General features: G+C 45.8%; 1 protein-coding gene across 3 annotated transcripts in view; it reads right to left on the bottom strand.

Moving 5' to 3' along the window:
* The window catches only part of PPP2R3B (protein phosphatase 2 regulatory subunit B''beta), an 80,693-nt gene that overhangs the window by 21,055 nt on the left and 31,920 nt on the right, over nucleotides 1-27,718 (bottom strand). Inside the window, exon 1 of one of the 3 annotated variants that reach the window (XM_044287143.1) lies at nucleotides 17,677-18,068. The exons of the other annotated variants lie outside the window; for them this stretch is intronic. Coding sequence (XP_044143078.1) covers nucleotides 17,677-17,823 — 147 coding nt within the window. The 5' untranslated portion in view covers nucleotides 17,824-18,068. Of the gene's footprint in view, nucleotides 1-17,676; nucleotides 18,069-27,718 lie in introns of those variants that run through there. 3 annotated transcript variants of the gene reach the window in all.

The raw sequence follows: 27,718 nt of genomic DNA, 5'->3' as shown, positions 1-27,718 counted from the left end.
GAATCTGTGGATGGCACTGTTATGGGAGGGGGGGGGGAATCTGTGGATGGCACTGTTATGGGAGGGGGGGGGGAATCTGTGGATGGCACTGTTATGGGAGGGGGGGGAATCTGTGGATGGCACTGTTATGGGAGGGGGGGGGGGGAATCTGTGGATGGCACTGTTATGGGAGGGGGGGGGGGAATCTGTGGATGGCACTGTTATGGGAGGGGGGGAATCTGTGGATGGCACTGTTATGGGAGGGGGGGGGGGAATCTGTGGATGGCACTGTTATGGGAGGGGGGAATCTGTGGATGGCACTGTTATGGGAGGGGGGGAATCTGTGGATGGCACTGTTATGGGAGGGGGGGGAATCTGTGGATGGCACTGTTATGGGAGGGGGGGAATCTGTGGATGGCACTGTTATGGGAGGGGGGGGGAATCTGTGGATGGCACTGTTATGGGAGGGGGGGGGGAATCTGTGGATGGCACTGTTATGGGAGGGGGGGGAATCTGTGGATGGCACTGTTATGGGAGGGGGGGGGGAATCTGTGGATGGCACTGTTATGGGAGGGGGGGGGAATCTGTGGATGGCACTGTTATGGGAGGGGGGGAATCTTGTGGATGGCACTGTTATGGGAGGGGGGGGGGGAATCTGTGGATGGCACTGTTATGGGAGGGGGGGGGAATCTGTGGATGGCACCGATTATATATATATATATATATATATATATATATATAAAATCAGTGCCATCCACAGATTTCCCCCCCCCTCCCATAACAGTGCCATCCACAGATTCCCCCCCCCCCCTCCCATAACAGTGCCATCCACAGATTCCCCCCCCCCCTCCCATAACAGTGCCATCCACAGATTCCCCCCCCCTCCCATAACAGTGCCATCCACAGATTCCCCCCCCCCTCCCATAACAGTGCCATCCACAGATTCCCCCCCCCCTCCCATAACAGTGCCATCCACAGATTCCCCCCCCTCCCATAACAGTGCCATCCACAGATTCCCCCCCTCCCATAACAGTGCCATCCACAGATTCCCCCCCTCCCATAACAGTGCCATCCACAGATTTCCCCCCCCCCCCTCCCATAACAGTGCCATCCACAGATCTCTCTCCCCTCTCCCCCCCCCCCCCCATAACCGTGCCATCCATCCACATATCCCCCACCTCTTATCAACATATGCCCTAATATACTTGTCGGAGGGGCCGGTGGCATGCAAATGCGGCGGGGCCAGTGCGGTCACTGTACTCCGGCCCCACCGCTCACTCACTGCTTTATTGCCTAAACATTTTATAATAGCTTTCATTGAAGTTCCGATCCCCAGCCTCATCTGTACCTTACTAAATGTCCTGTAGCAGGCAGAGCAGGGCGGGCGGCCAGAACTCACTGATGTCACGTGCCTGCGCCGCCTACTTTATGAATGAAGTAGGCCGCGTAGGCACGTGACGTCAGTGAGTTACGGCCGGCCGCCCTGTTCTGCCTGCTACAGGACATTTAGTAAGGTACAGATGGGGCTGGGGATCGGAACTTCAATGAAACCTATTATAAAATGTTTAGGCAATAAGGAAGTGAGTGAGCGGTGGGGCCGGAGTACAGTGACCGCACCGGCCCCTCCTCCCTCCCCCGTCCAGCTGATACATTGCAGTCTACGATGTAAAATGGCAGCATTCGCCCCATAAGACGCAGTGCATCTTATGGGGCGAAAAATACGGTAATTTTTAATATATTTCTGCTACATAATATGTGCCCCAAGAGGTCATAAAATGACCTTGGGGGGACACAGTCACTTTTTTCAATTTTGCACTTTTTACTTTTATTTGTATTTAATTAATATTTTAATTGTATTTTTTATTTAATTGGTTTATTACTTATTTTTTTTAAATATATTTTTGACACAAGGGTATTTTCACACTAGTGTTATTCTTTTCTGGTATTGAGTTCCATCCTAGGGGCTCAATACCGGAAAAAAAAAAAGTGATCAATTTAATCCTAATGCATTCTGAATAGAGAGCATTCCGTTCAGGTTGCATCAGTTCAGTCCCGCTTACAGTATCTGGCCAGAGAAAATACTGCAGCATGCTGTGGTATTTTCTCCATCCAAAATTCCAGAATACTTGCCGGAATGCTGGATTCGGCATTCATTTCCATTGAAATGCATTACTTGCCACATTGACGGATCCAGTCTTCAGGTCTGCGCAGACATTTAAAAATGTGAAAATAATAAATACCAGATCTGTTTTTTCCAGGTCCGGTATTTCAATGCATTTGTCAGACGCATCTACATCCGGATCCGTCTACAAATGATATCCATTTGCATACGGATTTTCAGATCCGGCAGGTAGTTCTGGCTACGGAACTGCCTGCCGGATCCTCACAACGCAAGTGTGAAAGTACCCTAATATGGCCCACAAGAGGCCATAAAAAGACTGTTGGAGGACAATGGACACTTTTGTGGAAGCGTTCATCTCCATAGTCATCATTTTACTGATGGTTGCTAGGAAAGGTTTGAAAACCTTCAGGTTTTTTTTCACGCGTGTGAAAAACGCATCAAAACCAGTCTCCGTACAGCAGTAAAATGTATAGGCTCCAGCAAGGAGAACAGAGTCATCACCGAAGTCTCGCGAGATTTTTGTAAATAACGTCAGCCAATTTTTAAACTTTAAAATCATTTTAAAACATGGATCCGAAGTCAGCTTCAATACCGGCTGGTACCTCGGTATCGTAGCTGACTTCGGATCAATGTTTTAAAATGGTTTTCAAGTTGAAAAATGTAATCCTAAAAGTTATTCACCAAAGTCCCACGAGACTTTGGTGATAATGAATTTGCCTCGCCAGAGCCAATACATTTGAATGCTCTACCGAGACAAACCTCCGTACAGCGTTCAAACTTTAGGATCTGAAGCTCGATTCGCTCAACACTAATGCAGTCATTTATCAAACTGGTGTAAAGTAGACCTGGCTCAGTTGCCCATAGCAACCAGATTCCACCTTTCATTTTCCAAAGGAGCTGTCAAAAATGAAAGGTGGAATCTGATTGGTTGCTATGGGCAACTAAGCCAGTGCTACTTTACACCAGTTTGATAAATGACCCCACAAATTCTTATTTCACTTTTTTTTTTAAACCCTTTCTGGGTGAGAAGGAAAAATAATTCCGCCATTGTTTTTCTCTTCATTTTCACATTTTTTCACTTTTGTGCCGTTCGCTCTGCGGAATACATAAACTTTTATTCTACCATACAAGTACGGCAATACCAAATGTATATATTTCACTACTTTTGCACAAATTAAAACCTTTTGTAAAAGCTAAAATATTAATGACTGTAAGGCAGATTTACTAACACTAACATTTAGACAACGTAAACTTAGACCAGACAATAACTGTGCCAAATGTATTACAGCGGCTGATGCTGGCACCTCCCTTAGACCGTCTAGTCTAACTTTAAATGACCTGTTGGCCTCGTGTATGCAAAAAAAAAATAAAAAAATATATATAAAGTGGCATTTTGGCATTTATTGGCACATTTTTAAGCCACGCCCTTTTGTTGGACGAGACAAAGTGCAACGCAAGGTATACATACCAGTTTTATGGTGCAAATTGCTTCAGAACACTGACATTTTTGCTGATGGGGCGGTCAGTTACTCTGCATCAACTGCGGCATCTAAACCTCTGGGACCAAGTTAACTCCAATCTTGGCCACTGCAGTGGGAGCCCAGCTTTGTATTATAACCCACTGCTGCTGCAGATGGCGCAGGCACTGCTCCTCTGCCATCCCAACTGTACACCCATTTACACAAACACACAAAAAAAGGGGCATGCAGTCCTATCCATTTACAGTAAGGGGCTGAAAGAGCGCTGACTGGGGGCCGTTTCTGCGGTATACAGTTTGAACACGGCAGACAAATAATTTTTATGCCTGCGATCGATCGAGTTTTTTCCACGCGGGTGCAATCACTTTTGATGCAATTTTTCACACGCGTGAAAAAAAATAAACCTGAAGACTTACAAACACCACCCCTTAGCAACCATCAGTGAAAAACACATTGCATCCGGATTAGGCCTCATGCACACGACCATATTTTGTTTCCGTGTCCGATCAGTTTTTTTTTTTGCGGATAGGATGCGGACCCATTCATTTCAATGGGTCCGTAAAAAAACGCGGACAGCACACCATGTGCTGTCCGCATCAGTATGTCCGTTTCGTTGCTCCACAAAAAAAAAAAAAAAAAAAAGTGCATGTCCTATTTTTTTCTAGTTTGCGGACAAGGATAGGCATTATTACAATGGATCTAGGGCTGCAGCTAACAATTATTTAAATAATCGATTAGTTGCCGATAATTTAAATCGATTAATTGGAAAAAAAACACAAAAATTACAAAACAAATTGTGGGTGGCGCTGTTATGGAGAGGGGGATATGTGCACATATCCACCTCCCCATAACAGTGCACATATCCACCTCCCCAACCCAGTGCACATATCCACCTCCCCATAACAGTGCCATAGACAAATCCCCCCTCCCCATAGCAGTGCCATAGACAAATCCCCCCTCCCCATAGCAGTGCCATAGACAAATCCCCCCTCCCCATAGCAGTGCCATAGACAAATCCCCCCTCCCCATAGCAGTGCCATAGACAAATCCCCCCTCCCCATAGCAGCGCACCTATCCCACCTCCCCATAACAGTGCCATAGACAAATCCCCCCTCCCCATAGCAGTGCCATAGACAAATCCCCCCTCCCCATAGCAGCGCCGGCCCGCTGCTCACAGCAGACTAATCACTGCATTTTTGTTTTAGCTTACAATGACGCTCCAGTAACAGGCAGAGCGGACCGCGGCGTAACGTCACTCACGTGACGCACCTGCTCCGCCCACTTTATGAATGAAAGAGGCGGAGCAGGTGCGTCACATGAATGAGTGACGTTACGCCGCCGTCCGCTCTGCCTGTTACTGGAGCGTCATTGTAAGCTAAAATAAAGATGTAGTGACTTAAAGTAAACCGCCCACCCGCATAGCAACGAATCGGACTATTCGATAACTGGATTCGTCGGCAACGAATCCAGTTATCGATTAATCGTTGCAGCCCTAAATGGATCCGCAACGTCATCCTTTTTTTTTTGCGGATCCGCTATTTGCGGACCGCAAAACACATACGGTCGTGTGCATATAGCCTTACAATGCGTTTTTTCACTGAAGCCCCATTCACTTCTATGGGGCCAGGGCCAGGCAGAAATTATGTGTGAAAACAACGCTCATGTGCACAGACACCTTGAAACAAATGGGTCAGAATTCAGTGTGGGTGGGTGGGTGGGTGGGTGGGTGTGTTGCACCCGCACGGAAAATTCACTCATGTGAAAGAGGCCTTTGAGTTCCATTGTTAAGGCCGCTTTCACACGTCAGTGTTTGATCAGTGATTTTTATCAGTGATTTTTATCAGTGATGAGCAACACCCAGGTACGGGTCAAAAACACAGAACAGGTGCAGATCTTTCCCCTATACCTTATGTCTTTGAGCCAAAACCAAGAGCGGAGCCTAAACTATCACTGATGGAAATCACTGATCAAACACTGACTGTGTGAAAGCAGCCTAAGGCCCCTTTCACACGGGCGAGTATTCCGCGCGGGTGCGATGCGCGAGTTGAACGCATTGCACCCGCACTGAATCCTGACCCATTCATTTCTATGGGGCTGTTCACATGAGCGGTGATTTTCGCGCATCACTTATGCGTTGCGTGAAAATCGCAGCATGCTCCTCTTTGAGCGTTGCGATAATCCACGCAATGCAGGCCCCATAGAAGTGAATGGGGTTGCGTGAAAATCGCAAGCATCCGCAAGCAAGTGAGAATGCGGTGCGATTTTCACGCATGGGTTCTAGGTGACCGTCTATTCACTGTATTATTTTCCCTTATAACATGTTATAAGGGAAAATAATAGCATTCTGACTACAGAATGCATAGTATAATAGTGCTGGAAGGGTTAAAAAAATAAAAAAGTTAACTTACCTTATCCTCTTAATCGCGTAGTTCCCGGTCTGTTCTTTACTAGCTGTGGGCTAAAGGACCCGTGGTGATGTCAGATCACATGCTCCATCACCATGGTGATGGACCATGTGATTGGAGCATGTGATCTGACATCACCACAGGTCATTTAGCCCAAGGCTAGTAAAGAACATATCGGGAACTATGCGATCAAGAGGATAAGGCGGGTTAACTTTATTTTTTTTAACCCTTCCAGCACTATTATACTATGCATTCTGTAGTCAGAATGCTATTATTTTCCCTTATAACCATGTTATAAGGGAAAATACAATCTTCAGAACATCAATCCCAAGCCCCAACTTCTGTGAAGAATTTCAGGTTTGGGTACCAAGCATGCACGATTTTTCTCACGCGAGTGCAAAATGCATTACAATGCGCGCAACGCACCCGCCTCTTATCCGGGCAAAAAACATGACGCCCCTGTGAAAGAGGCCTAAGAAAATAATATTCATCTAAGGTCTGTATGCATTCTGTGCGACGTCCATGTTGCATTTTTTTTTGCAGACCGATTTCAGTGGGTCCATGGTCCGCATTTGGCAGCCAAGTATGGGACATGTTCTATCTTTTTGCAGAATAGACACGCTTTCCACATCCGTATGTCTGTTCCTCAAAAGACAGAGCATGTCTCCTATTCTTGGCCGCAAAATGCTGACCATGGACCCACTGAAGTCAAAAAGTCTGCAAAAAAACCCCCACAAAAAACAAAAACAGAACAAAAACAAAAAAAACACGAATGCAACGTGAACGTCACACAAAGCAGATAGTGGTGTTCATGAAGCCCAATGTACAGTATATGTTTTCTTAAAGGACTCTACAGGATGAAAGAGCATACCGCATCACGGATATGGACCCATTCACTTGAGTGCGGAACAGAACAGAGGCACGGAACCCGACGGAAGCACTACGGAGTGCTTCTGTTCCGCAAAAAAATAGAACCAGTTCTATCTTTTTGCTGAATGGACGGATCGCAGACCCCATTTAAGTGAACGGGTCCGCGATCCGTTTGCGGCTACCCCATGGTCAGTGCCCGGCCAGTGTATCTATTCTGTGCTGTCTGCATTTTTCGCGGACCCATTGAAATGAATGGGTCCGCATTTAAAATGGAGCTACTAAGATATAGCAGTGAACATCAATCCTCCAATCCATGCCTTGAACATCCCACGTGAATACTTTAACAAATACAACCGCCTCCCACTGTTTTCATTCGGAGACCCTATTTTATGGCTGGAACAAGAAAAGGACACAGCCTTTCTCTACGTGGTCAGCCATAAACTACAACCGCAGGAATGGGATTGCAGCCGCCAATGGGAGGCGATCTCCTCAAGGCAGTTTTTGGTGTGGAATCTGTGCCAAATTCTGCTGAACCTCTGAACAGCTCCTTAAACGGTTTAACCAATACTATAAAAAAGTCCCCCATATGCCAAGCCCCTCACAATGAATACACTTACCTGGTTCCACACACTTACCGCTTCTCCCTGTGCGCGGATGAAAACATCCGGTGTAGGGGGGAGCAGCCAATGGCAGGGGGGACAGGGACGAGACTTCCTAGCGTCACCCGCGATGCTAGGGAGGCTCACCTCTGTCCCCGCCTGCCATTGGCTGCTTCTTTCCCCCCCACACTGGATGTTTTCATCCGCGCACAGGGAGAAGCAGGAGCAGCGGTGCAGGGAGCTGGGCAAGTATATTCACTGTGAGGGGCCCGGCCTATGGGGGACATTTTTATAGTATTGTATAACCCCTTTAAGGTCATGCACCTACAGGTTGCCACTGTGTAGCCCTAGCCTTATATACATCAGTCTTCCCTATAGATGGCTAATACTACTTCTTTACAACAGTACAGAAAGTAATTTATTATTATAGGTTGTTATAATTAATTTGTCCAGCTAGGATTTGGAGGGTACTAGCTCTCCTTGGGGAGAGAGCGCCTTCATCAGGGAGAGGAGTCTTATAGGCCATACATGCTCCTCTGGAATTCTGGGAAGAAGGGATGCAAATGAGCTCCTAACAAGCTCTGCCTCTGATTAGAGTGCTGAAGGTTGCTGACCGCTATTCTTCACAAACCAGAGTGGTCCAAGCTTTGCGACTGTGTGCTCAAGATGCAAAACTACATTAGATAACATAACAGTCCAATCTACAAGGCCTAGAGTAGTCTTCTGGCCCACCTACCATACATGCTTTGAGAACATCCACAGAATGAATAAAGCTACATGCACACGGCCATTGTTTCGAGCCGCAGTTTTTGCAGCTTAGATGCGGACCCATTCACGTGTGCTGTCCACATCCGTGGCTCCGTTCTGTGGACCTAAAAAAGCCAAAAAATATAACATGTCCTATTCTTGTCCGCGCTTTGTGGACAATAGGCAGTTATAGTAAAGGCTGTCCGTGCCATTCCGCAAATTGCGTGTTTTGCGGATTCGTAATTTGCGGACCGCAAAACACACAACGGTCGTGTGCATGTAGCCTAACTGTGGTAAAACCTGAAGTACTGACACCAATTCGATCACCTGCTCAGTACTTAGGGAAGAAGAAAAGAAATGTCCCTGTAAATAACTCCATTACAGATGCAGAAGCAACTGAAGCCATGACCAAAGACCATTTTGAAACCAAAATGCCATACGTTGCAGAAAAACCGCTTGCAGGAAAGACGGGACAAAATGTTTGTCCCACACAGAGGCTGTCTGTATATGGGTAATGTAAGCGCCAAAAACAACCTGGACCACAGACACTTGGCAGCATGCGGCAGAATAATTACAATTCCTAAGTACTATCAGGCGTAAAACACCTGCGCTGCAGACAAAAATATAGGTAATTTAAAGAGTCTGTCACCTCCATATGGCCATATACAGCGCACCTATACATAAATGTAATGGTACCTTTGTTATTTTCTTATGCAAATGAGCACTCTCAAGTGCCCAGGGGCGGCGTTCACTGTTGAGTCCTGGCTGTCCTGCCTTTTTTCATTGTTTACCGTCCCAGCCTCTGCCTGCCCTCCTAGTCCCTTGCATCATCCTTCGGTCCGGCCGGCAAACGCCACATTGCCGCTGGTTTCGCGCTGGTCGCCGGTGCAGTAGTTGAAGCGCCCCGGCCCGGCAATGCGCAGGCGCGGGATCTCGGCCGGACCGAAGGATGACGCAAGGGAATAGGAGGTCGGACAGACATAGGCAGAGGCTGGGGCGGGAAACAATAAAAAAAAGGCAGGGCAGCCTGGGTTCCAACACACTGAACGCCGCCCCTGGGCACTTGCGAGTGCTCATTTGCATATGAATTAAACTTGGTTACAATCCTGTATAGGTGCGCTATAGGGCAATGTAAGCACTGTATATGGCCATATGGAGGTGACAGACTCCCTTTAAGAACAGCAGTAAGCCAAATAAATCAAATCCTAAATGCATGCACTAGAAAAAGGTGAGCTTATTAAATGTGCCCCAAAAAGGCAGAGAGAGGGAAAAGAAAATGGGCAGATTTACTAATCCTATAGATTGTGTAAACCGACAGGCTGCCTGGACCTGCACCAGATTTATCACAGGGGCTCAGGCTGGAGGATAAATGTGGTGCAGGGACAGACACTTTTCTCTGACTGCAAATAGCGGTCTGCAATGCACGGGCACCAACCATGTGGCTTCGGGCCTGTTCACTTAGACAGGTCCGCAATCTGCAAGATGCAGTCCACAAAAAATATATTGCAGACCCACTGTTTGCAGGCCACAATATGGCACGGGCTGCATGCGTTCGTGTGCATGAGCCCTTACGTTGAGAGAGAATTGACCACCAATTTCCTCCAGAATCCTCAGAACAGGTCATCAGTATCAGATCAGTAGGGGTCCGACACTTCGCATACCCACCAATCAGCCTTTTGGAGGAGGCGGCAGCTCGCAGCTTACCAAGCAGGGCATCATCCACTGCATAGCAGCTCGGGCCCATTCACTTAAAGGAAGCACTGTGGTCTCTTCAAACAGCTGATCAGTGGCTGACAGGTATTTAGACCCCCGCTGATCTGATATCAATGACCTATTGTGAGGATAGGCCCTCAATACTAAACACCTGGAAAACCCCTTTAAGAATTCAAAATCACACAAAACTGGCAAAACTTTAAAGGCCCCTTTCACACGGGCGAGTTTTCCGCGCGGGTGCAATGCGCGAGTTGAACGCATTGCACCCGCACTGAATCAGGACCCATTCATTTCTATGGGGCTGTTCACATGAGCGGTGATTTTCACGCATCACTTGTGCATTGCGTGAAAATCGCAGCAAGCTCTATTTTGTGCGTTTTTCATGCAACGCGTGCCCCATAGAAGTGAATGGGGCTACGTGAAAATCGCAAGCATCTGCAAGCAAGTGCGGATGCGGTGCGATTTTCACGCACGGTTGCTAGGAGATGCTCGGGATGGGGACCCGATCTTTATTAATTTTCCCAGATAACATGGTTATAAAGGAAAATAAAAGCATTCTGAATATAGAATGCATAGTACAATAGCACAGAAGGGGTAAAAAATAAAATAAAACATCACATGGTCCATCACATGATTCATCATGGTCCATCACATTGGTAAAAGATCATGTGATGGACCATGTGATGACCGGAGTGATATCACCACAGGTCCTTTTCCTGTACACAGCACAGAAGAGAAGCCGGGCTGCACGATCAAGTGGATTAAGGTGAGTTAAATTATTTTATTTTCTAACCCCTCCAGCGCTATTGTACTATGCATTCTGTAGTCAGAATGCTATTATTTTCCCTTATAACCATGTTATAAGGGAAAATAATAATCTACAGAACATCAATCCCAAGCCCGAACTTCTGTGAAAAAGTTCGGGTACCAAACATGCCGATTTTTCTCACGCGCGTGCAAAACGCATTACAATGTTTCGCACTCGCGCAGAAAAATCACACATTTTCCCGCAACGCCCCCACACCTTTTCCCGCAACGCCCGTGTGAAAGTGGCCAAAAGCTCTTACCCTCATGCACATGGCAGAGGAAGCTGCATGGCGTCAAGTCCCAGCACAGAAACACCACATCATGCTTCGATGATTTATGAGGGAGATATTCATCATACCTCATCCAATGGAAAATTCATAGGGGTTCTGACAGAATAAAGCCAAGTTCACACTTCAGTTATTGAGTCAGTGATTTCCATCAGTTAGGGCTCATGCACACCACCATATGCATTTTGCTGTCCGCACAAAATCCAGATGACATCTGTGTGCATTCCGTATTTTGCGGAACGGAACAGCTGGCCCCTAATAGAACAGTACTATCCTTGTCCATAATGCAGACAATAATAGGACATTATTTTGCGGAACGGACATATGGAAACGGATTGCACACAGTAACTTCAGTTTTTAGTTTGCAGACCGTACACTGAAAGAGAATACGTTTATGTGCATGAGTCCTTATTGTGAGCCAAAACCATGTGCAGGTCAAAAGCACAGAACAGGTGCAAATCTTTCCCTTATAGCTCCTCTGTGTAGGATTCACTACTGGTTTTGCCTCACAATAAGGCCTCATGCACACAGCGGTTGTTAGCCGCAATATATGGGCACCGGACATTTGTGTACCGCATCGTGGATGTGGACCCATTCGCTTGAATGGGCGCGCAATCCAGAAGGTGCGGAACAGAGGCACAGATCCTCATGCACTACTATTTAGCGGTGCGGATCACAGACAACATTCAAGTAAAAGGGTCCTGCGCCTGCATGCGGTCGGTGCCCGTGCATTGCAGACCGCAGCACTGGCACCGGCCAACATTGGCTGTGTGCATAAGGCCTAACTGACCAAATAACTTAAAGGGATCCTGTCACCGGGATTTTGTGTATAGAGCTGAGGACATGGGTTGCTAGATGGCCACTAGCACATCCGCAATACCCAGTCCCCATAGCTCTGTGTGCTTTTATTGTGTAAAAAAAAAAAAAAAAAAAAAATATTTGATACATATGCAAATTAACCCGAGATGAATCCAGCATGAAGGAGCCCAGCACCCTCAATTTCCTTCTTGCTCCCAGTCAAAGCTAGAGCGCTGTAATCTCGCGATGCGCGAGCTTGCGCATGCACAGTTTGTTACCCGAGGCTGATGCCAGCACAGGGAAGGAACACTCGCGACACTGCGCATGCGCTAGCTCGCACATTGGGAGATTACGGCGCTCTAGCTTTCTGACGTCTGTGAGCAAGGAGGAGATTCTGAGGATGCAGGGCAGTGCTCCTTCACGCTGGACTCATCTCAAGGACAGGACTCATCTCAGGTTAATTTGCATATGTATCAAATCTGCTTTTTAACACAATAAAAGCACACAGAGCTATGGGGACTGGGTATTGCGGATGTGCTAGCGGCCATCTAGCAGCCCATGTCCTCAGCTTTATGCACAAAATCCCGGTGACAGGTTCCCTTTAAGTGTGAGCTTAGCCTAAAACCACCATATAAAAATCAGAAGCACACTGAATGCCCCCCTGCACTGCCAATCATGCCCTTTTAAAAAGATCCATATTAGGCCTCATGCACACAACCTTTGTTTTTTTGCGGTCCGCAAATCACGGATCCGCAAAAAAACGGAAGCCGCTCTTGTGCCTTCTGCAATTTGCGGAATAGGCAGCCCATTGTAGAAATGCCTATTCTTGTCCACAAAACGGACAAGAATAGGACATGCTATATTTTTTTTTTTTTTTTGCGGGGCCACGGAACAGAGCAACTTTTGCGGCCCCATAGAAGTGAATGGGTCCGCACCAGAGCTGCAAAAAATGCGGCTCGGATGCGGACCACAACAACGGCCGTGTGCATGAGGCCTTACAGCCATGGGCATCAGCCAAGTTTTTCTATTAAGCTCCATTTTGCACTTCTTTTCCATTAAACATTGGGGGGGGGGGGGGAGCGTTTTTTTACCATTTTGCCCTGAGATAGTAATAGAAAAAAAAAGGAATCATTCATTTCAAATGAGTTTCCACCAATCACCCATTTTAATATATAACCTGGCCTAGTTAAGGAAATTGCTTAGGGCCAAGTACAGCCCTAATAAGAGGTAGAGGGGTGTACCTCGGGGCTTTCCGCGGTTTACAGGGCACTGTATTCTGACAGCCTTACTTTGTGATATATTGCCTCCAGTAACTGAATATAGACTGCCATAAACAGCCTGCACTTTGCAGAGACACTGCTTGTTTGTTCAACTGTTAGAATTGAGACCGTCTGTCACACTTGACAACTGCTTACATGACCATCACGTCACAGAATGCCGTCAGCTGCCTCAATTCTGTAGTCTCTTCAAGACCATAGGAAATAACCAGGCTAGCAAAGCCACAATATCCATGAAATGAATGTTTTCGTCGGCTCAATCTAACCGTGAATACCTCATCTCTTCTCTGTGGTGGTTTAGGATGCCATCACACATTCTCTGTGGCGTTTTCTGCACTCGAGTTTAGAGACTTTTTTTAAACATTTTTTTTTTGGCAGTAAAACCGCCAACTCCAGATGGTAGCTGAAGATCTATAGGAAATGTAAAACGCAGGACACACAAGAGGTTTTTTTTTTTTTTTTTTTTGCTACTGGCAGTTTTGTTCATTAGGTGCTACCATATTTTTGTCTTCCTGAGACGACGTGTGACGTACTATTACGTCATGGAAGTCAGTGACTTCCCACATTTTGACGTAATAGTACGTCACCGAAGCGGTGCACGCCCGATCACTGCAGGGGTCCGGCAGTCCTTGATAGCCGGACCCCTGCTGTATCCACCGGCATCGCTGTAACACTTCTATGCCGCGGTCAGCACTGACCGTGACATAGAAGGGGTTTGCTGCAATGTATTGTAATGCACTGCAGAGGGGATCAGACCCCCAAAAGTTGAAGTCCCAGAGTGGGACAGAAATAAAGTTTAAAAAAAAAAAAAAAAAAGAAATAATAATAATAATAATAATAATATAAAAAACACATGTTTCAAGTAAAAAAGAAAAAACGCCCCTTTACCTAGACTTCATAATAAAAATAAAAAAATTAAAAAAATAAAAAGATACACACACATTAGGCATCACCGCGTCTAACGACCGGCTCTATAAATATATCACATGATCAATCCCATCCGATAAGCTCCATAAAAAAAATATAAAAAAAGTCAAAAAAAGCCATTTTTGTGTAACCTTACATCCCAAAAAGTGCAACACCAAGCAATCAAAAAGGCATATGTCGAACAAAATGGTACCAATAAAAAAAAACAGTCCCCTCATCCCGCAGAAAATGATGCCCTACATAAGAAAACAAGAAAATAAAATTAAATATAGCTCTCAGAAAATGGAGACACTAAAACGTCATTTTTTGGTTTCAAAAATGCTATTATTGTGTAAAACTTAAATAAGAAGGTATACATATTAGGTATTGCCACGTCCATAACGATCTGCTCTATAAAAAATATCACATGACCTAACTCCTCAGATGAACGCTGTGCCAAAATTATTTTTTTTGGTCACCTTTCACCATAAATTGTAATAATGAATGATAAAAAAAGAAATCATATGTACCCAAAAATGGTACCAATAAAACTGGCACCTTATCTCCTAGTTTCCAAAATGGGGTAACTTTTGGGGAGTTTCTACTGTAAGGGGTGCATCAGGGGGGCTTCAAAGGGGACATGGCATCTAAAAACCAGTCCAGCAAAATCTGCCTTCCAAAAACTATATGGCGCTCCTTTTCTTCCGCGCCTTGCCGTGTGCCCTTACATCAGTTTACGACCACATGTGGGGCGTTTCTGTAAACCGCAGAATCAGGGTAATAGAGTTTTGTTTCGCTGTTAACCCTTGATGTGTTAAAGAAAAAAAAAATTGATTAAAATGGAAAATCTGCTAAAAAAGTGAAATTTAGAAATTTCATCTCCATTTTCCTTTAAATTCTTGTGGAACACCTAAAGGGTTAGCAAAGTTTGTAAAAATCAGTTGAGTAACTTGAGGGGTGTAGTTTCTACAATGGGGTCATTTATGGGGGGTTTCTACTATGTAAGCCATACAAAGTGACTTCAGACCTGAAATGGTCATTAAAAAGTGGGTTTTGGAAATTCTTACAAATTTTAAAGAATTGCTTCTAAACCTTCTAACATCCTAAAAAAAAAAAATTACATTTACAAAATGATGCCATCATAAAGTACACGTTAAGTAATAAATATTTTATGAGGTACCACTTTCTCTGTTTTAAAGGCCAATTGCTAATTTTTCTAAATTTTTGGTAAATTTAGGATTTTATATATTGACTCAAATTTATCTATCACGTAGTACAATGTGTCACGAGAAAATCTCAGAATTGCTTGGATAAATAAAAGTGTTCCAAAGCTATTACCACATAAAGTGACATGTCATATTTGCCAAAAAAAATGACCTGGGCAGAAGGGTGAAAACTGGCCCGGGGTAGAAGGGGTTAAAAATGCAACATGCTGTAGCTTTTTACGGTTTTAAAGGTGTTTTGTCAGTGCATCTATAGGGGAAAAACACCATGAAGAAACCACTAGTGGTTAGACACTGGCAAAGATGTACTAATCCTGTAGATGGCATAAGCTTAGACTGGCTGCCTAGCCCGGCACCAGATATATCACAGGGGTGCAGGCTGGAGGACACATCTGGTGCAGGGACAGACACTTTTCTCTAGCTCTATACTAACTATTGTTTGGCTTAGGCTACTTTCACACTTGCGTTCGGGGCACCGCTTGCGAGTTCCGTTTAAAGGCTCTCACAAGCGGCCCCGAACGGATCCGCTCAGAATGCATCAGTCTGGCAGCGTTTGGGCTCCGCTCAGCAGGCGGACACCCGAGCGCAGCTCGCAGCATTCTGGCGTCCGCCTGGCCGTGCGGAGGCAAACGGATCCGTCCAGACTTACAATGTAAGTCAATGGGAACGAATCAGTTTGAAGTTGACACAATATGGCTCAATTTCAAACGGATCCGTCCCCCATTGACTTTCAATGTAAAGTCTGGACGGAGCTGTCTCAGCAACTTTCAAATTATTTTCTAAAATATAATGCAGACGGATCCGTCTGTGCAGACACCAGACGGATCCGCTCTGAACGCAAGTGTGAAAGTAGCCTTATTGAGAGAGAGATTTTTATGCCAGAATTGTGCTAAACCCCTAGATGCGTCACTATGTATTTTGCGGTCTGTAAAACGCGGATCCACAAAAAATACAGATGACATCTATGTTGCATCAGTTTTTTTGCGGATCCATTGTAACCAGGCCTATCCTTGCTCACAAAACAAACAATAGGACAAGTACTATCTTTTTTGCGGTGCTATGGAAAGGACATACGGAGGTGGACAGCACAGTGTGCTGTCTGCACTTTTTGCAGACCCATTGAAATGAATGGGTCTGCATCCCATCCGCAAAAAAATGCGGACCAAACACATGGTCGTGTGAATGGGGCCCAGACATTGGTAAATCTGGGCTGCTGTGTGCACAAACCAACACAAACCTTGGGTGGCCAAAAAAGGTCTGGCAGTTCTTTTAGGGTTAAAACACAAAAAAACTAAACGGCAGTGTCGGTCATCCGTTTTACATATACCGTAGGTTCGGGTTTTGTAACCTTGGCTTACAGGCTGTGAACATAGCGGTGTAATGGACTTCAATAGTTTATGTATTAGTGGTGGAAGAGCATATTTCATGCAGTATCACAAAATATCAAACTGACAGCTGTTCTCTGAATGGTGCAGATATGATTTCTCTGTCGTCAGTGTAAGGCCTCATCCGCACGACCGTTGTGTGCATCCGTGGCCGTTGTGCCGTTTTTTTCATGGACCCATTGACTTTCAATGGGTCCGTGGAAAAATCGGAAAATGCACCGTTTGGCAGCTGCATCCGTGATCCGCGTTTCCTGGCCGTGAAAAAAATATGACCTGTCCTATTTATTTCACGGCCAACGGTTCACGGACCCATTCAAGTCAATGGGTCCGTGAAAAATCACGGATGCACACAAGATTGTCATCCGTGTCCGTGATCCGTGTCCGTTTTTTCCTATCATTTCAATGGCAAACTTGGCTTAGATTTTATTTATTTTTTTCATTTTTCATGTCCGTGGATCCTCCAAAAAACAAGGAAGACCCACGGACGAAAAAACGGTCACGGATCACAGACCTACGGACCCCGATTTTGCAGACCTTAAAAAAAAAAACGGTCGTGTGCATGAGGCCTAAGTGTAAGGATAACAATGTCCTAAAAAAAAAAAAAAAAGCATGGAAATCCACCCAAAGTACATCAGATACAATCTTTTATATTAATAAAAAATAATCTCACCTATTAAAATACTGATAAAATAACACAGATGAGGGCTTTATCATCAGTACTGTTCCAACAGGTAGTTAGATCCTGACTAGTAAAACTTCCGGAAAAAGCCCAAACTGCTGACCTTGTACCCCATAGACCACGTCCCTATAAAATCCCAATGACCTGCCTAACACCCTGGTAATGGAAGCAGCAGCCCCACTATATGTGCTAGCCTAGGCAGATCTGAACACACCATAAACATTCTCCTCGTGCTACAAATTCTTCTGCCTTTTAGATAAGACAACAAAAAAAAAAACAGAATAAAAAAAAAATAATTCTACATAGAAATAGGGCACACTGTGTCAAAGCCGGCTGTCCATGAACTGCAAACAAAGGGGTAAAAACAGGTACTCGGATGACTAAATGCAGGGAAAACAGACCTGAATCTGCTGAAAAGCCTTCAGCCTCTTCTTAAACCTTGAAGGCAAAACAAAGTCGCATCCACGAGCCAATAATGCCAGTTCCTTCCGAAGATCTGGATCTTGCCTCAAAGAGATCTCCTTTATCCTCATGTTTCCAGATTTCATATAAAGGGATTTTAGAACAAGAAGAAAAGCCTCCAAAAGAGCAAAATTTCTGTTTCAATCCCTCTATCCCCCCAAAAAGAGAAAAAATAGGCAGCAACGTCTAGAAAAGGATGAGCAACGTAGGAGCCAGATGCAGCCTCTAGGTCCATACAAGAGAGCTGGGGACAGGCACTGCTCGCACAGTCACCATGGGGAGGGGGCTGCCCTTTACAAAAGGCATTCCAGACCCTCTGCTTTCCAACAGGTTCTTTGAAATGGAGCAGAGGAGTTCACAGAGTGACAAACCGGGGGGGGGGGGCCGGGAATGGGAAGAGTCCTGCAGAACGGAGAGGTGGTCTTCTCAGCCTGTCAGCACCAGCAGGAGCACCCTCTGCATAAAGTGCATTACATTCCAGCCCCCTTCAATGTGGCCTCTATCACATCAGCAAATATGTAGCAACTGATAAACCAGAGAGGACAGTGCGGCCATTCAATCAGCAGAATCTAGCTCAGCAAAGCACAGTGCTCCTCATTGATTCCCTGACCTCGTTTAGGTAGAAGAACATTAACCAGCCTAAAAGCATGGCACGTCAGCACCTACTAGACACACCACGGGCCACAAGACCACCCATTTCCTTGTGCCATTAGGTAAAAAAGATTTCCTCCATTTTCCTGAAGGACCCCAACCATCATGAACCAGTCACTCACTGGCATCACACTGCTTATAGTCCGTCCTCTGGCCCCAATTTACTACAACTGGCACAGATCAGGGAGAGTCAGAGTGATGTCAGAGAACGTATTAACCCCTTAAGGACTCGACAGTCAGATCTTAAGGGGGTTGTCTAGGTCTATTTTTTTTCATCCCCCTACTCAGTGAAGTGAGATATACCAAGGGTACTTTCACACTAGCGTTGCTAGAATCTGGCAAGGCGTATACAAACATAGCTTTTTTTTTCTCCTCGGATCGGTTAGACGGATCCAGTGATATACCAGATCCGTCTCATCCGGAATAACGGAGCCGGTATTGAAATTTTTTCAAAGAGCAAAAAGCTAAACTAGCTCCTACTATATGACGGCGCATGCGCAGACCGGAAAACCGGATCCGGCAATGCGGCAATTTCCAGAACACTCGGTACCGGATCAGGCATTAATACAAGTCTATGGAAATTAAGGCCGGATACGGCAAGCTGCGGTATTTCGTCCGGCCTAATATCGTACAAGGGACAGAACGGAAGACATCCCGATGCATACTGAACGGATTGTTTTCCATTCCAAAACTGATACGTTTTTCCCGGTATTGAGACCCTTTACCAGATTTCAATACCGGAAAAGAATAACGCTAGTGTGAAAATACCCTTACCTGCTCCCTGCCACTCCGTTCCGGCTGTGTGGCTCCCGCGCTGCCTTCACTACACTTCTGGCCCCCACCTGTCAACTTCCGCAAGGACAAGCTCAAGTGCGGTGCTGCAGCCAACGACTTGTCGCAGCAGTGAAGTGTTCCCAAGTATCAGGTTATATAGGACAGATGCTGCAAATGTGAAATATCCTCAGTACATATGCATGTGGCTATTATATGACAGTACAATAATAGGACTTCTATAAATGATTCCTGTACGCCACTATAGAACAGAAAAAAAAACTACCAACCTGAACACTACAGTGCCAGTCATGCCACACACCTGGTCGGCGCCAATAATTAAAGGTCTCCATGTCCCATGAGCAGCACCTCACGGTCCGGTCCATAAGTAGACCATACGTGGCACATGCACAGGGGAAAGAGAAATGCCCCATTCACATACTTCTAGTCATTTCTGCTCCTTTGCTCTCCAACCAGCAAACTGATTAACCATAAACTCTCCTGATAAGGCTACTTTCACACTTGCGTTCAGAGTGGATCCGTCTGAGACGGATCCGCTCATATAATGCAGACGGTGGCTCCGTTCAGAACGGATCAGTCTGCATTATATTGTTAAAAAATTTCTAAGTGTGAAAGTAGCCTCAGACGGATCCGTCCAGACTTTACATTGAAAGTCAATGGGGGACGGATCCGTTTGAAAATTGAGCCATAGTGTGTCATCTTCAAACGGATCCGTCCCCATTGACTTGCATTGTAAGTCTGGACGGATCCGCACGGCCAGGCGGACACCCGAACGCTGCAAGCAGCGTTCAAGTGTCCGCCTACTGAGCGGAGCGGAGGCCAAACGCCGCCAGACTGATGCATTCTGAGCGGATCCGCGTCCACTCAGAATGCATTAGGGCTGGACGGAAGCGTTCGGGGCCGCTTGTGAGCCCCTTCAAACGGAGCTCACAAGCGAAGCCCCGAACGCTAGTGTGAAAGTAGCCTAAGCTGTGCACAGTTCACTGTTTACTGCAGCCAAGGATAGAGATAAGGCAAGACGGGTTTTGTGGGCACTTTTAAAGGGGTTCTCAGACCAGTTTTTTTAAGCTGACTGGCGGCATTCAGAGTTGTTTTTTTATGAAATGTTTTAATGTCTGGAAACCCCTTTATACAATGGTTGGACAGATCTGACAAGATTGCTTTGAGTTTCAAGGCAAATTTTACAATGACCAGAAATTAGGCCTGCACAATATATCGCCAAAGTAATCGCAATTAATCACCATATCGCAATCGCCAATTGGCCGACCCAAAAATGCTGCAATTATATTACCATATTTTTCGCTTTATAAGACAAACTCCTCCCCCCCCCCCAAACTTTTCCCCTATGCTGCACAGCGCGGCCGGCGATACATCAGTTACAGTGCGGGGAGGGAGAAGGGTCTGGAGACAAGTCGTTATTTTAATGAACAAATGTTCTTCTATTTATTCTGTCTATCTGTTCTGTGCAGCGCTATTAAGAAAATGGCAAGTCTTGTATTTTGTACTTTTGCAGTAATGCAAATATGTTGTTTAATTTAGTAAAAGATGTTTTATTTTGAAAAACACTGTGCATTTCAGTTCTTGAGTTAAGCATAACTACATTTCAGCATTATCAGTAATTTGTGTGTGCGTTTGCCTTGAAAATCCCAGCAAATAGACCTCTAGCACAATTCCCTTAAAATATCGCATCGCATACCGTTATCGCAATTATTGGGGCCCTGGAGGGGTTAAAAAAAATATATTAACTCACCTTAATCCACTTGTTCGCGCAGCCGGCATCTCTTCTGTCTTCTTTTGTGCGGAATAGGACCTTTGATGACATCACTACGCTCATCACATGGTCCGTCACATGATCCATCATCGGATCTTCACCTAGCAACAGTGCGTGAAAAATCGCACCGCATCCGCACTTGCTTGCGATTTTCACGCAACCCCATTCATTTCTATGGGGCCTGCGTTGCGTGAAAAATGCACAAAGAGGAGCATGCTGCGATGTTTACGCAATGCACAAGTGATGCGTGAAAATCACCGCTCGTGTGCACAGCCCCATAGAAATTAATGGGTCAGGATTCAGTGCGGGTGCAATGCGTTCAACCCGCGTGGAATACTCGCCCGTGTGAAAGGGGCCTAAAGGTAGTGGATTTGCCTTTGCGGATTTCATTGTAGCAAATAGACAGCGTTGTACAGTACCGGCAAAGTGGATGCAATTTTAAGAAATCTCATCCACACGTGCAAGAAAACCACAGCGCAAACTGATCTGAGGTGCGGATTTGAAATCTGCAGCATGTCAACTCATGCTTCGGATCTCACGTATTGCAATGGAGCAAGTGAAATCCACTGCAGAATTTTCCCGCTGCGTTTCCAGTCTAGGGTGCGCTCACACATGGCGGATTTTATTTCAAACGTCTGACTGAAAATCAGGTTCATTCACCTGAAAGGAGGCAAGCACATTGATTTCTGCAAGCTCCACTCACAGGAATACAAGTGGTCTTCAAATTTCAGCAACTAAATCGGAAGCGCGTGAAAGCACACCAAGACCACCTGCACGCGAGTGCACGCGAACGCACGCAAGTTCCGTCTACTTTCTAACAGCAGTTTTTGGTGTGTATTTGATGCCATTTTGCTGCAGATCTTACCCTTCATTGTAAAAGGGTGAATTCCGCAGCTTAAACGGCAAACATAGTTGGACATGCTGCGATTTGGAAATCCGCACGGCAGGTCAATTTTTGCGCCAAAAAACCCCCATAAAATGTACGTGATATTTGTGTAATCTCATACACTTTGCTGGTACTAAGTACTAAACTTTGTTTTTTCCAAATGGAAATACGCGTGAAAAAAAACACACGTGTTCCGCAATGTTCGCAGGTGGCCTTTGACTACCTGCACATGTTGCCGATTACGCATGGATTCTCATGCAGAAAAACCACAGCATAATACAGAACCAGCAAAGTGTATACGATTACACAAATATCATGTACATTTTGCAGATTTTTTTTCTGTGCGAAAATGTACCTGCTGTGTGGATTTGGAAAATTGGCCCCATATAAATTATGTGTGATTTTTTTATGCGGATTTCACCCTTTTCAATGGAGGGGTGAGATCTGCAGCAAAACCGCATCATGTCCGCACCAAGAAGAGCAGGTAATAAATGCAGTTATTGGTGCTGAAACACTCAGAAATTAGCACGGAAATTTGTTTGGACCTCCTGCATGCTTGCCTGCAACTGTGTGCAGTAGTCACGCACTTTTGCTGAATATTTTTTAATTGGTCAAGTAGCGGTACTAATGAGAAATCAATTGTAATTTGCAAAATAAGGATCCATTCGCACAACAAAAAATACGGATTGGATGCACATACATTTCAATGGGACTGCAAAAAATACGCATCCGAAAGTCCGGTCGTTTGAAGACCCCCTAAATGGCTGCTCAATTTTTCTGGGGAAACTTACAAAACTGCATGGCCATTAACAATAGCCAAGAGATCTCGAGTTTCTAACTAATACATAGAAAACAGCTATAGCTTACATGTACTGCAATGGAGTCTCCACCTCCTGACCTGTCTGCTTCTTCTCCTAAGGCCTTATGCACACGACCGTTCAGTTTTTTTGCGGTCTGCAAATTGCGGATCCGCAAAACACGGAAAGCGCCCGTGTGACTTCTGCAATTTGCGGAATGAAGGCCCATTGTAAAAATGCCTATTCTTGTCTGCAAAATGGACATGTTCTTTTTTTTTTTTTCAGGGCCACGGAACGGAGCAACGGATGCGGACAGCACACGGAGAGCTGTCCACATCTTTTGAGGCCCTTTTGAAGTGAATGGGTCCGCATCCGAGCCGCAAAAACTGTGGCTTGGTTGCGGACCAGAACAACGGTCGTGTGCCTGAGGCCTAAAGCAGTGATGGCTAACCTCCGGTTCTCTAGCTGTGGGGAAACTACGACTCCCAGCATGCTCCATGCATTTCTATAGAGTTCTTAGAAAAGCCAAGCCAGTGTACAGTCGTGGCCAAAAGTTTTGAGAATTACATAAATATTGGAAATTGGAAAAGTTGCTGCTTAAGTTTTTATAATAGCAATTTGCATATACTCCAGAATGTTATGAAGAGTGATCAGATGAATTGCATAGTCCTTTGCCATGAAAATTAACTTAATCCCCCAAAAAACTTTCCACTGCATTTCATTGCTGTCATTAACCCTGGGTTCACACCTGAGCATTTTACAGCGCATTCCTACGCGCTGTAAAATGCTCAACAAGGAGAAACCAATGATTCCCTATGGGCATGGTTCTCACCTGGGCGTTTTACAGCGCGTACGATCGCGCTGTAAAACGCCCGACGCCCCAAGAAGTACATGAGCTTCTTTGGGGCGTCTTGTCGCGCGTTCCCATACATAGACTTTTGGGAACGCGCGACAATGGGCGTTCGCTTGTCTCTGTATGCGCGATTACAAACGCCGGTACAATTGCGCATAAAAATGGCTTCACAGGCAAGGATATTGTGGCTACTAAGATTGCACCTCAATCAACAATTTATATCATCAAGAACTTCAAGGAAAGAGGTTTAATTCTTGTTAAGAAGGCTTCAGGGCGTCCAAGAAAGTCCAGCAAGCGCCAGGAACGTCTCCTAAAGAGGATTCAGCTTCAGGATCAGAGTGCCACCAGTGCAGAGCTTGCTCAGGAATGGCAGCAAGCAGGTGTGAGCGCATCTGCATGCACAGTGAGGCGAAGACTTTTGGAAGATGGCCTGGTGTCAAGAAGGGCAGCAAAGAAGCCACTTCTCTCCAAAAAACCCCCATCAGGGACAGATTGATCTTCTGCAGAAAATATGGTGAATGGACTGCTGAGGACTGGGGCAAAGTCATATTCTCAGATGAAGCCTCTTTCCGATTGTTTGGGGCATCAGGAAAAAGGCTTGTCCGGAGAAGAAAAGGTGAGCGCTACCATCAGTCCTGTGTCATGCCAACAGTAAAGCATCCTGAGACCATTCATGTGTGGGGTTGCTTCTCATCCAAGGGAGTGGGCTCACTCACAATTTTGCCCCAAAACACAGCCATGAATAAAGAATGGTACCAAAACACCCTCCAACAGCAACTTCTTCCAACAATCCAACAACAGTTTGGTGAAGAACAATGCATTTTCCAGCACGATGGAGCACCGTGCCATAAGGCAAAAGTGATAACCAAGTGGCTTGGGGACCAAAATGTTGACATTTTGGGTCCATTGCCTGGAAACTCCCCAGATCTTAATCCCATTGAGAACTTGTGGTCAATCCTCAAGAGGCGGGTGGACAAACAAAAACCCACTAATTCTGACAAACTCCAAGAAGTGATTATGAAAGAATGGGTTGCTATCAGTCAGGAATTGGCCCAGAAGTTGATTGAGAGCATGCCCAGTGGAATTGCAGAGGTCCTGAAAAAGAAGGGCCAACACTGCAAATACTGACTCTTTGCATAAATGTCATGTAATTGTCGATAAAAGCCTTTGAAACGTATGAAGTGCGTGTAATTATATTTCACTACATCACAGAAACAACTGAAACAAAGATCTAAAAGCAGTTTAGCAGCAAACTCTGTGAAAACTAATATTTGTGTCATTCTCAAAACGTTTGGCCACGACTGTACATACGTAGTCGTATCAGTGCTGCCGCTAGTGCACATGTGCCCCCGGACTACAGCTCCGGCACCATTGAGTAAAACGGGGGCGGGGCGGAGTTCCTGCAGCAGCGCATGCCGAGAGGTGGCCAGAATAAAAGTACGATATGTCGAACTTTTATTCCGGCCACCTCTCGGCATGCGTTGCCGTGCTGCCGCTGGAACTCCGCCCAGCTCCCATTTTTGTCAATGGGGGGCCCAAGCGGTAGTTTTGGGGCAAGTGTGCACTAGCGGCAGCACGGATCCGACAGGCTGCTCACCCGCTGGAACAGCCTGTTGGAGTCCCTTGCCACTAGTGTGAAAGTATCCCTGCCAGATCAGGCAAAAACACAGGTGTGAAAGTAGTCTGAGACGTGTAAAGTGCTGCAAGCTTTCTAAAAGGCTTGCACCATGCTGCGAGTTTTGGTGTAGAAGTACACCAGCCATGAGGCGGCATCAGGAAGAGAAAAGTCTCCAACAAGCTTTGCGAGTTCCACCAACATTATAATGTCAAAAAATAAATAAAAAATACCGCACATACGGGAATAAAGCTTAATTTAAAAACACTCCGTGCAGAAATAAAGAGAGAAGAAAAACTGAAGTATAAATGATGCCATTTTCTGGGATAATGACCCTTCAGTTTACGTCCTGGGTCTTTTTTAGCCAAGACTAATAGACTCTGTCAAGCTTGTAGTTATTTTTAGTGGAGACATGCAAGTTATTTATCACCCCCACGTGACAAACCGCATCACACATTCCCATTACAAAGTAGTAGCCAAGAATGACCATAGGAAAGTACAGAGAAAACATCAACCACGTCATTTAAAAATAAAACAGATTTTAAAAAGAGAACAATGCTAAAGTCTTGGCTTCTGCTCAGTGGCCACATTCTACGATTAGAGTAAAGGCACGGACTATCTAGTGGGACAGTCCCGTTCTTGGTCTTCATGTACTGGGGAAGTATTGGATACAGGGTGCCAACAGGCCATATTCCTATTTCATATATTCCATATTTAGTGGGACAGTTCCGTTCTTGGGAAGTCAGTGGATGCAGGATGCCAACAGGCAATATTCTTCAGTGGGCGCAAAGTCAAGGAGACAGAATCCAAGTCAGGCAAGTCCAAAACAAACGGATAGCAAGTATCGTTCCTTCAGGAAATGTGAAATCTATATGGCCGTGAACAGTTACTTGGAGGGGTCCGGGTCAGAAACATCAATTAGACAATTTGGCATATCCACAGGATAGACAAGTCTCTGAGGCACACATTTTTAGTACAGATCAAGGGCTCATGCACACGACCGCGCAGAGTTCTGCCGTCCGCAAACTGCGGATCTGCAAAACACAGATGCCACCCGTGTGTGTTCCGCAATTTGAAGAATGGAACGGGCCGCCCACAATAGAAAATGCCTATTCTTGTCCCCAAAACAGACAAGAATAGGACACATTCTATTTTTGTAGGGCCACGGAACGAAGCAATGGATGTGGACAGCACACCATGCTCTACGCATCTATTACGGCCCCATTGAAGTGATTGGGTCCGCAACAGAGCCGCACAAAAAAAAAAAAAAAAAATGCGGCTCGGACACAGACAAAACAACGTTCGTGTACATGAAACTAGGCGGTGGGTGATATACGATACGATCGTCATCAATTCGTCCGACGATATAGATTCTAGTTATATCGCCATATCACGATAGATGCCTACGGAGTGGTAGTGAATTGAATAAGCTTCTCACTCACCGCTCCGTGGCCTCCCGACTCTGCACCATGCTGCAGGACCTTGCGTTCACACATAGTCAGCGCGCTGGCTGACGCTGTGTGTGACGTCAGGTCTCTCCCAGTGCATGCTGGGAAGAAGTTGCGGCCTGTCTCATCTCCTGCGGACTCCATCAGCCAGCCGTGCAGGAAAGGTAATACCAGCAGGGCCCCGAATCTACCGGGGGGCGGGTGGCTATGGTATGGGGCCGATGATTGTGGCAAATGGCTATGGGCTGGGGGACACGATGATTGGGGCGGATGGCTATGGTATGGGGCCGATGATTGCGCTGGCTGGGGGACATGATGATTGTGGCAAATGGCTATGGTATGGGGCCGATTGCGCTGGCTGGAGGACATGATGATTGTGGCAAATGGCTATGGTATGGGGCCGATGATTGCGCTGGCTGGGGGACATGATTATTGTGGCAAATGGCTATGGTATGGGGCCGATGATTGCGCTAGCTGGGGGACATGATGATGGTGGCAAATGGCAATGGTATGGGGCTGATGGCGCTGGCTGGGGGACATGATGGTGGCAATGGCATAGGACTGATGGCGCTGGCTGGGGGACATGATGGTGGCAATGGCATAGAACTGATGGCGCTGGCTGGGGGACATGATGGTCGAAAATAGCAATGGCATGGGGCTTATTACGCTGGCAAATGGCAATGGCATGGGACTGATGGCGCTGGCTGGGGGACATGGTCGCAAATGGCATGGGGCTGATTACGCTGGCTGGGAGACATGATTGTGGCAAATGGCAATGGCATGGGGCTGGTTATGCTGGCTGGGAGACATGATGGTGGCAAATGGCAATGACATGGGCTGATTACGCTGGCTGGGAGACATGATGGTGGCAATGGCATGGGGCTGATGGCGCTGGCTGATGTTGGCAATGGCATAGGGCTTAATCGGCTGATAAATAAAAATATTGTTTTCATAAAGCAATTTTAGCAACCTTACTTTAAGGTTTTTCTAGAGTACTCGATTAATACTCAATTGCTAAAATAATAGTTTCCTGCAGCCATAGATGTCATCAAGCTGTGTGCCTGTTTTGGTCAACTCGCAAGCATGGAGGAGCTTACACGTGTGGAGGAGGAGGAGGTGCTCATAAAGAAGACTGATGCGACGTCAGTATTATGGACCTGGTTTGAGT

The sequence above is a fragment of the Bufo gargarizans genome, chromosome 3 (assembly GCF_014858855.1).
Source record: "Bufo gargarizans isolate SCDJY-AF-19 chromosome 3, ASM1485885v1, whole genome shotgun sequence".
In the NCBI taxonomy this organism is placed as follows: domain Eukaryota; kingdom Metazoa; phylum Chordata; class Amphibia; order Anura; family Bufonidae; genus Bufo; species Bufo gargarizans.
The sequence above is the reverse complement of the archived record's forward strand: the minus strand, read 5'-3'. Positions and strand labels throughout refer to the sequence as shown.